The following is a 14,453-nucleotide window of genomic DNA, read 5'->3' on the forward strand; positions in this document are numbered from 1 at the left end:
ATATATATTCCAAGAATCCCTTTCTCAACATTGAAGTGGGCACAGAATAGGAAGCAAAGATAAAATAATAACCTACATTTGCAAAACAATAGAACCATCGGTTTATCTCCTCTTATTCTTATCTGCCTGCTTCTCCTAAAATAATACGTCTTATCTTAGTAGGCTTTTATCATTTCTAAAACTGAAGAGAATTTTTTACTAATTAAAGATGCATCAAGATTTCATCATTTCTAGCCAAGGGTTAGTAATTATAGCTGGAGGGATTGAGCACCCACCCCTATCAGTGGGGAGAGGACTGGAGCATTCCTCTGATTCTAGCTCCTGAATCCCAGCTCATTGTTGCTAACCCCTCACAGACCATATCACAAAAAGACACTTACTGCCCTCTTTCAACATCAAGGGCCAATTTGGATTCATATTTTACTCAAAAAGTCTGGGCTCTGGGCTTTGTAGTCTCATCTCCCGGGTGCCTCAATTGCTGCCCACCCCACCCTGCAGGCTACCTGATGGTAAGCTTGACCCGCAAGTATCGGTCCACAGCGATGGCCAGCAAGGACATGATGGAGGCGTGGGTAAAGATCAGCAGTAGGCAGGTCATAAAAAGGCAGCTGTAGAAGTGGATTGTGATGCCCAGACTGACGACAACGGCCAAAGGCATGACCAGCACCCCAACAGCAATGTCAGCCAGGGCTAGAGAGACAATGAAATAGAAGGTGGTGGTCTGCAGGCTGGGGTTCAGCTTGACCACCCAGATGACCAGCACGTTGCCCACTATGGCGCAGAGCCCAATGAAAATCTCCATGGTGATGTAGGTAACATCGGTCAATGACAGAGCAGTGCTGTTGTTGGGCATCTTGCCTTCCCAGGGGAACCTCCACAGGGACAGGTGAGCCAGCAAGATCCGTCTGTAGGGCCAGTGGGCCTAGCTCTCTCCAGACATCTTCCCAGAGGTCCATGTGCAGTCACAGTCTAAAACTCCCAACTCGTTCATTCCTATTCTTTTCTGGTGGGGTGATCTCTTAGAAAGGGCTCATCACAGGTGGATCTCTTCCAACCCCTTTACGCGCTGCACATCCTCAGATTCCCAGAACCCTGGAGGACAGTTCTATATGGATTGAATCTGAAAGTGCTGCTGCTCTTAGTTCCCCAAACCTATGCCCTCAAGGCCTCTGCCTGCAGCTTTTTGGGTTTTTGAGTTCCATCGAGATAAGCAACCCTCTTCAGGGGTGTTTCAGGAAGTGAGATGGGCCAAGAGGAAGTACAGAGCCAGGAACTCTCAGCAGAAAGATGGAAAGAGCAGAGGAGGAGTCACGAGTGGTACAGAGAAGGCTCAAGACAAGATTGGGTATCAGAATTCATTCATTCAGGGACCAGATGACAGTGCAGGATCAGGTGGGAGAGGAGCTGGAAGCACTGACTATGCAATCTTTCTGCCAGCTTAGCAAGAAGATCTCATGACAAGCAGGCAAACAGGGGAAGAGGAACAAAAGAGACTTTGGTGGCAGCCTCCTAACCTTAACCAGAACTATTCCTGCTAAGTTCTTGCTTCACTGAGCACAGCTGATACCCAGCCTTTGCAGCAAAGATCCTTGGTCAAAGGGATAAGCAAAGATTCCCTGGTCAGAAGGGCAAAATCTCAGCACCTCTGCGAAGCATCACACCTGCTTAGCCTCCACCTCTGTTTCTCACCTCAGACCCCAGCAAAATCTGGACACTGGCAGCCGGCCAATGTCCAACCCTATGTGAGGAACGACAGAAGAGCAGAATGACCAGACATACAGAAGGAAGGGAAAAGAACGTATGCAACAGAATCAAATGGCATGTGCTCCTGCCCACACTCCCTAAGCCTCAGCCCCATCCCCGCAGGAACAGGCAACTGCCTGGGAATCAGCCCCCTCTCCCTGAAGCTGCTTACCTAGTCACCAACTTCTGGGAATGAGACACTTGCACACCATTGTTATTTGGGGAGGCCATCTGGTTCAGGTGCTTCTCAGCACCACCCAAAGGGATTATTTTAACCAGGCATGTTAGAGAGGCAACAAGAAGGAACACTTGGACCGAAGTCCACACAATAGCTTGAGAGCTTTATCATTTTTACCTTAAGCATCTAAATATGTACAGCCCAAAACAAAATTCAGCAGTAACAACAATGGTGTTCTGGTGTTTACTAACAAACACTTCGGAGTGGGGCATAATGGACAGGCCTCTGCCTGGGGCCCATCAGGGTCCTCTTGTGAGTTCCTCTGCTTTGGCATCATTCATTGATTCCGCTCCCTACCACCACCGCTGTATCCCAAGTTGATCCAAGTCTTACCAAATCCCATACTCGTCTCTGCCAGACTTGTCATTTCTCCCTGAGCAAACTCCCCAGACATTAAAAAGGGCAGTCCTCTCCAACTGAATTTCCATCATTCTAGTATTTTCCAACATCAGTTCTGCCCACATCCCTGCACTGCTGGAACTTGAAAAGCTTCATCAGCCTCCAATGCATCCTCTGACAAATGTTTCTACTGTAATTGCTTTCTTTACCTGTGCTTCAGAGAAGGAAGTTACTGAGAGAAATTTCTAAGAGGCTGCATGCTACCAAAAAACAAAAAACAAAAAAACCTTTCTCACTATACAGCACTCTTTGAACCTTGGTTAAACACTGCAAAAAACCCTCCCTCCCCTACTCCAGTATATAGGTGAGTTCTTTTGTAATCAGTCCATCTCAGCTGGGTCAGAGAAACCAAGGAAAGGGGTTTGTGTCCAAACACAGCATGCTGTAGGCAAGATAACACATGAAAGAATAACCCACTAGAGAGAAGAAAGGCAGGAGACACACTTAGGGTCACCAACCTGGCCACCTCTGCTCACCTGGGAATTCTACCCTCAGAATTCTCTGCACATACCATGGGGGTTTCTTTTCTGTGAACAAGGGAAGCCCTTCCTTCATGTTCTCTGAATAGACAAGGTCCATCACTGCTGGGGTTGGGGCTGGGGGTGATTTGAGAACAGAGAGGAAGGACTTTCACAGTCACTTAACATTTTGACCTGGAACCCGGCCCTAAATTGAAAACCAAAGGGCAACCTGGGAAAGAGGACAGAGAGGCTGGGACAGAAGACCACCTCATTTGCCCATTCCTACCGCTGCACCCACAGCCCATGGCACACAGCCATTCTTGGTCATGCACCTCATCACATCTCAAGTAGGAGATGCTGCAGCCTCCTACTCCGCGCCTCAAGCAAACAGAGGAACCATGCCAGAGCTCAACACCCAGGATGACTCCTGCCGCTTCTAAACCATTTAGTCTGTGCATTGCCTCAGGATCAAGTCCAGACTCTTTAGAGTGGCTTACACCCTTCTGATGGGTCTCCCAGTCTCTGCAGTCTCCTGTCACCTGAGTCCGCACAGACACCATTGGCTCCACTATGCTGAGCAATTCGTGGCTCAGAGTCATTCTCTTTCAATTCCTCTCCCCTGTGCACACACTCTTTGCCTGGTTTGCAGGGCCCTTCTGCCCCAAGTCCACCTAGAAAACAAATACTTTTCCTTCAAGACTGCTCCCCAACAGGACCTTGAAGAAAACTTCCCAGTCTTCACTTCTCCTCTGGGACAGCACTGTGCTGTGTGTATATGACTTCCCCACTTAGCCTGTGAGTTCCTGGAGGGCAGGGACCACCACTTTCCATTTCTGCATTTCTCGCCCCTACTATGATGCCTGGCAGATCATAGGTGCTCAGTACATTTTTGATGAATGAATAGGAAAGCACTTCAGTGAATCAGGTGGCATAAACTAGGCATTGGGTATATAAGGAAACAATAAATCAGCGAGGACTCTTAAGTGCTCTCCATCACACCAACTACTCAGTGTTAAGCAGCTTACATTCACAGACTCATTCAATGCTCTTGAATGAAATAGATACTACCATTATGCTGAGCAACTTGAGGCTCAGCGGGGTTAAATAACTTGCCCAAAGTTGTAAGCTAGGCAGTGGCAAAGCCAGCATTCAAATCTAGGCTTCTGCTTCGGAGCCCAGGTTCTGAATGGCAGCCCTCAGTAAGTAAATGAGCAAATAAATTACACAAACATTTCAAAAGTACAAGGAGTCCCTGGGTTTGATGTTGCCATGCTATCAAAATCAGTAGAGATCAGTATTCTCAGATCTAAAAAAAGAAAGTAGCCACCAAGACTATGGCCACAAAGCGCAAGTATAATGTAGATCTGGCAACTGCTCTGAGCTAGGAAGAGATGGCAGGACCAGACAGATGACTGCATGAGCAGACCGCTGGTAAGGTTGGGGCCCCAAGGTGAGCTCTGGGCCAGAAAGGAAAACATTTTTATTGGATCAAGGTGCAATTTTTTCTATTAAAAGAAAAAAAAAATATATATATATATATATATGTATGTTAACTGTGGTTAACTGTGGTTCAGGAGAATTTCCCACCTAAAAGAAAGGCCATGGCTGTTTTCAATTCTGCTAGAAGAGGCTGGGTGTGGTGGCTCAGCCTGTAACCTTAGCACTGTGGGAGGCTGAGGTGAGAGGATTGCTTGAGGCCAGGAGCTCAAGACCAACCTGGCCAACATAGTGAGACCCCATCTCTATTTTTTTTACTTAAAAATAAATTTTAAAATTCTACTAAAAGAACCTGAACTCCATCAGGGAAGCAAAGATCTAGGAGAAACCATTGGCTTAAATCACAGGAAGAGTGACTGGAGGGGAAAGGCCTCACCTGTCCCAAGCCCTGGCCTGGGGCCCACTTGGGTCTGATGCAACTGGGCAGAGCTCAAACACAAGGCTGCAACCTTGCCCTTGGGGTTCTGCTTAACAATCTAAGAGGAAGGCCGGGCGCGGTGGCTCAAGCCTGTAATCCCAGCACTTTGGGAGGCCGAGGCGGGCGGATCACGAGGTCAGGAGATCGAGACCATCCTGGCTAACACGGTGAAACCCCGTCTCTACTAAAATACAAAACTAGCCGGGCGAGGTGGCGGGCGCCTGTAGTCCCAGCTACTCGGGAGGCTGAGGCAGGAGAATGGCTTAAACCCGGGAGGCGGAGCTTGCAGTGAGCTGAGATCCGGCCACTGCACTCCAGTCCGGTCGACAGAGCGAGACTCCGCCTCAAAAAAAAAAAAAAAAAAACAATCTAAGAGGTTGGCAGGAGAGATGATTCATCTGATCCTTTGCAGCTTCTCAGAAAAGCCTAGAAAACCCTAGCTGCCAGCCTGCGAAAACAGCAAGATGCAGTGTTAGCAGGAGCCCAGGGAAAAGGCCTCTGGAGCCCTAGAGCTGGTCCCCGGGCAGCTGAGACCGGATGTCAGGCAGGCGAAAGGTAGGGCTTCTGCCCAAGGCTCTCTCCCACCCCACGGCGGCCTGCAGAGTTGCGCAAAATTAGCTTGCCCACTTCCTCTTGGCCCCATCACCACTTCCCCAAAGCCTTATATTTTTATAGGGCTTCATGTTTGCTAGCCGACAGCAGAGGCTTAGAAAAGACAAGTGTTCAGGGTCAGCCCTGAAGGTGCCGCTCCCTAGGCCCCTCCCCCACCACTCTTCCGGTTCTGCCACTCCATCAAGCCCTAGGGCAGGCTGGGCCTTCCCGCGCCCAGGGGCTGGTCTGGAGCCGCTCTCCACAGGGGCCTTCTAACCAGGGCCCAGCCACTGAGGCCAATCCAAGGAGCCCAAGACTCACAGGCTGTAGTCTGAGTACCTGGAATTTCACTCCGTGCCAGTGTTGGTGGGAGGGAGGGTGAGGCCTGGAAAAGGAGGTCAAGGTTCCTTCACTCTGAGCAACAGGAAATCCTGCCCAACGAAGGGGAAATGCTCTGGGCGCTCAGCCTCACCCACCAGACCCCCTACCCACACCGAGTGTGTCAGGAGGTCTCCAGGCCCTGGGGGAAAGAGAAGGATTCAGCTAACTGAATTCAAGGCACTCAGAAAGTGAGGAAGCGTTTCAACTGCCAGAGTCTCAGCACGGTAGCATCACCTTCAAGCGTCTGAAAGAATGACTCCTGCGTCCCAGCTGAGGCGCTATGCTCAACGGTGGCCACCAGAGGGCAGCACGTTCCTGCTGTCATTCGGGACCCAGGCTGCTGCTGAGAAAGAACGGGAAGAACTTGAAACGCTCCTTTGAAACTGCTTAACCAGCAACCTCAGATGGTGCAGAAAATGAAAGAAGTGAGAATTAAGGGAAAGCAAAGGGGACAAGAATAGGTAGCCAACTGCCTAAAGTCAATCCAATCCCATAGAATATTCCTGGGCAGTACCAAATTCAGTCCTGCTGACTCCAGAAGGTTGAGAAGCAGCTTTGCCTTTCAAACCTGTGACTGTTCCAATAAACACAGTATTTGTGTTTTGCTTTGTCATGTGCAAAGCTCCTCACACAGTAAACTTTACTGAATTAACTCAACAACCCCACAAGACAGGTATCACCAATCTCATCTCACAGAGGAGGAAACTGAGGCGGGGGAATGAGTGATCTGCTCAGGATCATACACCGCCAGGCATGGTGGCTCATGCCTGTAATCTCAGCACTTTGGGAGGCCGAGGCAGGCGGATCACGAGGTCAGGCGTTCTAGACCAGCGTGGCCAACATGGTGAAACCCCGTCTCTATTAAAAATACAAAAATTAGGTGGTGTGCGCCTGTAATCCCAGCTACTCAGGAGGCTGAGGCAGGAGAATCGCTTGAACCCGGGAGGCAGAGGTTGCAGTGAGGTGAGATCACACCACTGCACTTCAGCCTGGGCAAGAGAGCAAGACTCCCTCTCAAACAAACAAACAAAAACAAAAGCAGCACCAGGATGGGAGCCCAGCTCCTGGTCTCCTTGCTTAAGATGAGAATGGAGAAGACCAGGAGGGATTTGCCAGTAAGGGGTTGCAGTGGGATTTTTAGCCACATACGTCTTTGATCCTTCCCTTGGCACCTGTGAACCTCTGACCTATCCTTCCCCTCCTGTAAGTGCAGGTCGCACTGGTCAATTTTCCCAGCCTTTGCTGGAGAGCGGCCAAGAATTTTACAAACGCCCTCATGTCTCTTGCCCACCCAGCCTCCTCTTTGTCACAGCCCTAGGCTTCTGGGTGCTCAGGCCAGGTGTCCCCACCCCTGTCAGGGGTTATTCACCGTGGTAGGGCCTCATCCCTTGATTTCACCCGGGAAGACTTTGGATCCTGATGTTGATTCTCATGCCCTTTATCTAAACACCGGGAGGTGTAGGAATGAGTTCTGGATATACCAACTACTGATCCCAAATGTTTACAGCAGGGCAATGTCCTGGTCTCCTTCTTTTAACCTGCTACCTATCAAATGGGACAAAACTTCTCAGAGAATTGCATGCAAACCCTACCGCCACAGTGGGAGATAAGCAACCTCCTGATTTTGATGGCATGTGTCTTCCCCTCCTACTGCACAGGGTCCTTTCATAATTATTACTGTAAGAGCTGCCATTGATAAAATGCCAATTCACATGTGCCAGGCACTTCACCAGGTGTTTTGCACACATCATTCACAATTCTATATCAATCCTGCTGGCAAGTATTATTAGATCCATTTCACAGATAGAAAACTAAGGCTAGGAGAGAATTGACTCACTCTGGGCAGCACAGCAGCAAATGGCAGAGCTAGGGCCTGAACCCAAGTCTATCTTGGCTGCAAAGCTCTGACTCTTTCAATGAGCCACACAAAAACAGTCCAATATCAATTATGCGAAAATCCAAATTGCCATTTTGGGCAGACATTCTTCAGTATCCTAATGGGTAAGACTTGCTTCCTAGGCTGGGCCAGCTATTGAAGGCTGTGCATTCTATGTCAATTGTCTACTCTCCAGCTCTTGTCAAAGCTCAGCCAAGAGTTTTATTCCAGGCCCATGGAGAGCAGCCAGCAGGCCCTTCCTCTACACTCCCTACCCGCAACTCCTGCGTCTACTCCCTGATCAGACAACAACATTGCAAAACCGTTTTACTTTAGTTCCCTGCTGAAATGCCTTCCCAGATGACCTTAGTCCCTCTGCTTTTTATGAAAGGTTAATATTAAAAAACTGTCCTATGAAGTAAGTCTCGGCATTTCATCATGATCAAAGATACTATCTGTTGCTATGTCTCTTACATAAAGTATCATAGGATAAATTTCTCTGAGGAGTTTTAGTTCTGGAAAAGAGGTCATTTTTCTTAATAAATTAGACTGCCTTGTTCATCTGGCAGAGCTTTGTCTCATTCATTTGTGTGTGAGCAGCCAGGAGTGTCAGAGCCGATGTTCAGTCTCAGTAATCACACTTGGCTTAGGTTTTCTAGGATGTCTGCGTGCCCCAAATCATTCCTTGGCTACCGGTGTTTTAGTAATTCTGTCAGGCCCTGTTTTCATGAGGAGCTGCACATTGTTTTTGGCAGTATGCAAGGTATAAGAAACAACTCCATAGAACTCATGTTAGAAGGAGTACGCATTTGTTTCCAGGCATATTGCAGGTTGATCGGTCCAGTCTGTCATGCAGGGATCATTGTCAGTACCCCCATGATTTGGGGGTGAGGATTTTTTTCTCCCACAAGTGGCCCAAATAACATTTTAGATTATCAATTTTGGCAAAAGAGAAAAAAACTGATGAGACTGAAAATGTCCCCTCATTTGAAGTGAGTCTTTTAATACAGCACTCATGGGCACCCACATCTGGCAATATTTAGGAAATGCTTCCTTAGGAATGGCGCTGGGTAAACCATAATGCTATGATTCCCCCAGGAAGAATGTATTTTTATTGATGTGAGCCCCACCTATTTCCACAAAGGACTAAAGTTACTGTCAAGCTGAGTCGATGGCTTCTTCCTCTGCACTCCCACATCAGCTTACACATTCCTCTCTTGGAGCACTTACTACACAATTCTGTAGTTATTTATTTACATGACAGCTTCTCCCACTAGCTGGCAAACTCCTTAAATGAAGAAATGATGCCTTATTCATTTTTGTATCTTCCTCCCACTCCCCTTCTCCCCAAAGCATGAAGATCCTAAAATACACCTGACACATAAGAAACCTGCAATAAATTCCAGTTGAATGTATTATGTATTATTCCCAGGTCTGTCTTCTCCTTACCTGTAAGAATGCTGGCTATACCTCTCTATGTCCAATGAGGAATCAGAAGAGATATTTGGAAGACCTCTCCCTAAACAAAAGTAGATTTTGCGTCTTCTACCTTCAATAACAAACCAGTACAGATAGAAAACACCATGTGACCTATTTGGGTCTAGTTAAAGGAACCTTCAGAGAGAATGTCTAACATTTACATTACAGTTGCTATTTCAGCATTTTTACCTATAACAGTCCATTTCATTCCTTCATCTCTGTGATCTATCTCAAATGGTGCCCTTTACACACACACACACACACACACACACACACACACGCTCTCTCCATCCTCTCTGTGTATTTCCTATGCCGCACCTTCCACAGTCAGAGCTCGTTTGTTCATTTACTTGTCTTTGGTTTGTCCCCTTGCTTGTCTTGTTCACACTTCTATCTGCCAGACCTGGAACCACCTCTGGCCCTAGTTACCAGCTTAGTCTGACACATTACTCCTGATCACTGACCACTGATTTTGCCCCAAATCACTGTGTTCATGATGGGGTTTTTAGGGCGCAACACATTTGGAGTGAGATGGAACACCAGAGGGGATGGAGGCCCAGAGTGGCCAGTTCAAGGTCAAAACTGGAAAAGCAGCCAGCTTCCTTTGCTAGCAAGCCCCCTTCACTGGCTCCTTTGTCACTCTGTCCCCATTTTCTGAAACCTGGGCCAAAGAGCTTAGGGCCCTCCAATCAAGCACACAGCTGACCCTTCCTTCTTCATCACTGTACTTGCCTTTTGCCAGTTGGCCTGTCAACCCATGCTAATGGGTAGAACAGTGGGTGCTAATCAGTTACATTACCCCCGTCAGCAGTGCTGTTCAGGCCCTCTCAAGCTGTGCCTAATGGATGTTCAGCTGCAGTGAGACACAGCCACCTGTGTGTCCAGCATAGCACGTACTCTAGTGCCTCCTCACTGGGCATCAGGCCCGCCCCACTCCACTCAACCCAACGTGCTCCAGAGGAGAAATCACTGTCAGGCTCCAGCCATGTGTTTCTGAATATGTTGCGTCTCTCTTATTTTGAACTCTGTTTCTAAATGGATGACCTTGGCCAAACTGCTGAATCTCTGTGTCTTCATTTCCCCCTTTGATAAATAAGATACCTCTCTGCGGACTGGATGAAGTAACTCAGGCACGGCAGTTGGCACAGCACTTGGTCCCCTGCACCACCACCTCGGGCAGCTACCAGGAATGTGAGTACTACAGCTGGGTGGGGTTGGGGGCTGATGTTTCACTATCAGAGCCACTCCAGTGCCCAACCCGTGCTCCACTTCTACTTACAAGGTGCTTGGTGGAGGTTGAATTAAAGGAAAGTCATTCCACACCCACCACCCTGTGGGCTACTGAACTGTGAGATACAGACTTGTTGGGAAGCTACAAGGATGTGTTCCATAGACCCTGTCTTTCTGCAGGGCTGATCATCTCAGTCTTTCTCTGGAGGTGCTCTATCCCTGTCCCAACTGCCCCAATGCTACCTCCAGCTTTAGAAATAGGAAGTATCCAAAAGAGATTGTGGAAGGTGGTACCATTTTCCTCTCCTTTCTTCATCCTTGCCAGGAAGCAGTGGTTTGTCAGCATAAGTAGGCCTGCTGGGTGGACTTTGTGAACCCCAGGGAAAGGCTGCCCCAGGTCTGACAGTTCACAGCTTCCAGACACATAGTCTTCCAGGTCACCAGCTCCCAAGAGCCACCCAGGCCCCCACAGTTGCTGCAGGTGAAGCCCTCTAAGGGCCAGATATCAAGAACTAGAGTATTCAGAGCAATAGTCACAGTTTCTGTTTCTTGAGTGTCATTCATTTTAGAAGGCCTCGCGGATCACTCAGCACTACTCACAACTATAAAGGGGCCACCTCCTGCGCAGGGTGTGAGGGTTGCTGAATAACAGCAACAAGTGGGGATTATATAGCCAACTCCAGCCAAAACAACTGTACATGGGCAAACACGGAGGCACATGAGGCCAGTAATTTAGTTTGCATTACATTTATTTGTATTTTCTCTTGACCTGAAATACAAAACATCCTCTAATCTTTCATTAACCCTGGAATCATTTCTGCTTTCAAAGAAGTAAAGAAATAGAATTTATTCTAGTTGGGAGTTTAGCCTCAGGGCTGGGCAGGGGAGCCAGGCTCTCCAGTCTCTCCTAGGCCTCCAAGATAAAATCTCATTCTGTCCTTGTCCCTCTAAGATAAGTCAACAGGCCTGCTCATTCCCAGAGGAAAGTTCGACACTGCTTCAGTGACCATGACTTCAGCAGGGCCAACAGAACTCTAGGTCACTGCAGATGGTCCAGCCTATGCCCCCTCCCTCCCTCTACTCCACCCACGCCTAGTGCCCATGACTAGGGCTTTTTGTGTTATCTCGGAGTTGGCACCCTCTCCATTTCCTCCCAATAATGCTAGCTGTTGTTTCTGAGCAAATGGAACAAATGACCAACGTGAACTCCATGCTGTCTGCAAACTGGAAACATCTGCAGGGAGGCAGGGCAGCCCCTAGTTGGGGTGGCGTTGCACGGGAGCTGGTGGGAGGGGCTGTGGGAAGAAGGTCCAAGAATCTCAGGGAGGAGGGCAAAGGGTGAAGCCTCAACAGAAAACCACACATAGGCCGGGTACGGTGGCTCACGCCTGTAATCCCAGCACTTTGGGAGGCCGAGGTGGGTGGATCACGAGGTCAGGAGATCTAGACCATCCTGGCTAACATGGTGAAACCCCGTCTCTACTAAAAATACAAAAAATTAGCCAAGCGTGGTGGTGGGCACCTGTAGTCCCAGCTACTCGGGAGGCTAAGGCAGGAGAATGGCGTGAACCTGAGGGACAGAGGTTGCAGTGAGCCAAGATCGTGTCACTGCGACAGAGCAAGACTCCATCTCAAAAAAAAAGAAAAAGAAAAAGAAAACCGAACATAGGCACACAGGCCTCACAACCCCGTCCCTTCTTTTACCCTCCAAACATTCACTCTTTGCAGTGTCTTGACCAAGTGAAGGGAGGATGCACATATCCTTTTATAAATATCATTTAAAATGTTAAACTCTTGTGTGGTAAAGCCAAAATGGCTCTTAGAAAACAATAGGTACAACTCACCATTTCAGAGATGACGACAAAGGCCCAAAAAGGGAGTAGATGTAGTAGCTACAAGTAAAGTCTGGGCTGTGCAGCAGCTCTCACTTGTGATCCCAGTGCTCTGGAAGGCCGAGACAGGTGGATTGCTTGAGCCCAGGAGTTCAAGACTAGCATGAGCAACATAGCAAGGCCCCGTCTCTACAAAAAAATTCAGAAAAAAATTAGTTGGGCATGGTGTAAAAAAAATTATAGACCTACACCTCTAGTCCCAGCGACTTGGGACTTGGGAGGTCAGGGAAGTCAAGCCTGGGAGGTTGAGGCTGCAGTGAGCCAGGATCACACCATCACTGCGCTCCAGCCTGGGTGACAAGGTGAGACTTTGTCTTTAAAAAAAAAAGCAGCAGCAAAGTCTGAACCATACCCAGAGCCACCATCACCCCACTGCTAGTATATCAGTGTGCGTGCAGCGTGGGAACACACACACACACGCACAGACATATCATACCACGCTGCCTCCCTTAAAGTCATAGTAAAAAGAGTCACGCCTCCCTTAAAGCCAAGAGCCATGCTCAGACTTCCCCATGCAGTAACACAATAATGGTAACACTCCAGGGCTGTCTTTGGGCCTGGATCACACTAGTACATCCTCTAATCTTTCATTAACCTTGGAATACTCTGTCAGAGGCTCTCCTTGATCCTTGGCATAGCCCTGTAATAGAGCCTGTCATTTTTATCACCTTTTCTTTTCACCGGTAAGGTAAAGATATTGACATTGAGCAAGGTCAAGCAACTTGCCCAAGTTTGCATTGCTAGCAAAGGGCAGAGCCCACCTTGACCTCAGGCAGTCCCATGGCCAGTTGCCTGTGTTACACTGCCTGGAGCCCCTCATTGAATCCAATTGCAACCTTGAGAAGTGGGATTGGCTCATTTCTGCAGATAGAAAACAGAGGCTGAGAGTTCAGAATCCTGAATTCAACAGAAAGACAGCCCTTGGTCAGCTCTTCCACTGCGGAGGCCATCTCTAGAGTGAGACCTAGTTCTTGACCCAGACTAACCTGGAAGTGATTTTCTGAGCATCACAGTGGCCGGCAGAGTGGGGAGGATCGATTGGCTCTTCCCGCCTGATTTCACTGGGGTCGCTGAACCAGAACTCCCACCTACTAAAAACTGAGCCTGGCTTCTCCTGTGCCTTGGGGAAGTGCTAGTTCTCTACCTTGTGGCCTGCGGTCCTCAGCCCTGCTTGGGTGAGGAGGGAGTCGCCGCTGAGAAGCTGTTCATGGCCTGGTTGTAGAGATTGGTAGAGGACAGGGGCGTCGTGTTCCCCAATGGGAGTTGGGGACGGTGCCAGTCCCCTTTCAGCAGATGACAAGGAAGAAGTTTCCTGCAGCAGCCAGCTGCGCCAGAGGCGATGCGCCCCAGGCCTCCTGGCAGCGTCTGGGTTCCGCGGCTGCACGGCCGCTCCCCTGAGCCTGGGAAGGAGGACACAGAGGCGGCCCAGGAGCAGCGCTGAGGGGGGCCCTGGCGCCGGGGACTGTGGCCCCGACAACCCCCTAGAAGTCGCAGTGGCGTGGGCTCTTCTACCTTGCTCTACTGCGGCTGGTAGAGGGGGCGGGACTCTCGACCTGATTCATCCGAGACACAATTTGAGGATGCTGGTGCTGCGCGGGCCCGACGCACTCCTCCGGAACTCCGGGAGCCTGGGAGGCCTGAGGGAGGGGTGTTCCCCGCAGCTCGCAGAGGTCAGCACAGCCCCGGCCCAGCCTGGAGGAAATGACCGTGGCGTTCCTACCATTTATGTCAGGGAGGGGCCGGGACCTGCAGGTGGGACCGCATGATTCCTGCTGGAGGACTGATTTGAGGCCAGTCCCTGGGAGGCTGGGAGTCCTCTGCACAGCCCTATCATGAGAGCAATTGGGTTTGCCCCCTGCCTGCCAGGACAGCACCCTCAGCACCCCTGTCTGCAGGGCCGCTGTCCAGAGCCGACAGCCCTCACCTCCCAGGGCCTTGCAGGCTGCACCTTGTGCTAAAGTTGGCCTAAGCAGGAAGCTGCTCTCAGGGCATTTGAGAGAGGGGAGTGGAAATGTGAGCCAAAAGGAAGTCACAAAGATCAACTTAAAAATAGCCCCCTCCAGGTCAGTCAGGAGGAGGAACTTGCAGAAAAGCCAAGTTCTGAGGGTGATGGCTCAGGGCGACCTCAGAAAGGCCCAAAAGCAAATCAGCAGAGGCCGGGCTTGGAGCACATCTCATGCTCTTATCAGCCTCAGCAAACCACTGCCAAGACCTCTTCTTCTCCTTAGACTTCCGCCCCAGCCAGCAT

General features: G+C 49.4%; 1 protein-coding gene across 7 annotated transcripts in view; it reads right to left on the minus strand.

Annotated features, from left to right (window-relative positions):
- ADORA3 (adenosine A3 receptor) overlaps positions 1–14,453 on the minus strand; it is an 86,360-nt gene that overhangs the window by 20,780 nt on the left and 51,127 nt on the right. Inside the window, exon 1 of one of the 7 annotated variants that reach the window (XM_017869679.1) lies at positions 504–1,234. The exons of 3 other annotated variants lie outside the window; for them this stretch is intronic. In XM_017869679.1, the coding sequence (XP_017725168.1) occupies positions 504–853 (350 nt within the window). In that variant the 5' untranslated portion in view covers positions 854–1,234. Of the gene's footprint in view, positions 1–503; positions 1,588–5,686; positions 5,713–5,962; positions 6,072–14,453 lie in introns of those variants that run through there. 3 more of the 7 variants (XM_017869675.1, XM_017869678.1, XM_017869671.1) reach the window with 3 other exon arrangements.

The sequence above is a fragment of the Rhinopithecus bieti genome, unplaced genomic scaffold (assembly GCF_001698545.2).
Source record: "Rhinopithecus bieti isolate Rb0 unplaced genomic scaffold, ASM169854v2 scaffold_3040, whole genome shotgun sequence".
Lineage (NCBI taxonomy): Eukaryota > Metazoa > Chordata > Mammalia > Primates > Cercopithecidae > Rhinopithecus > Rhinopithecus bieti.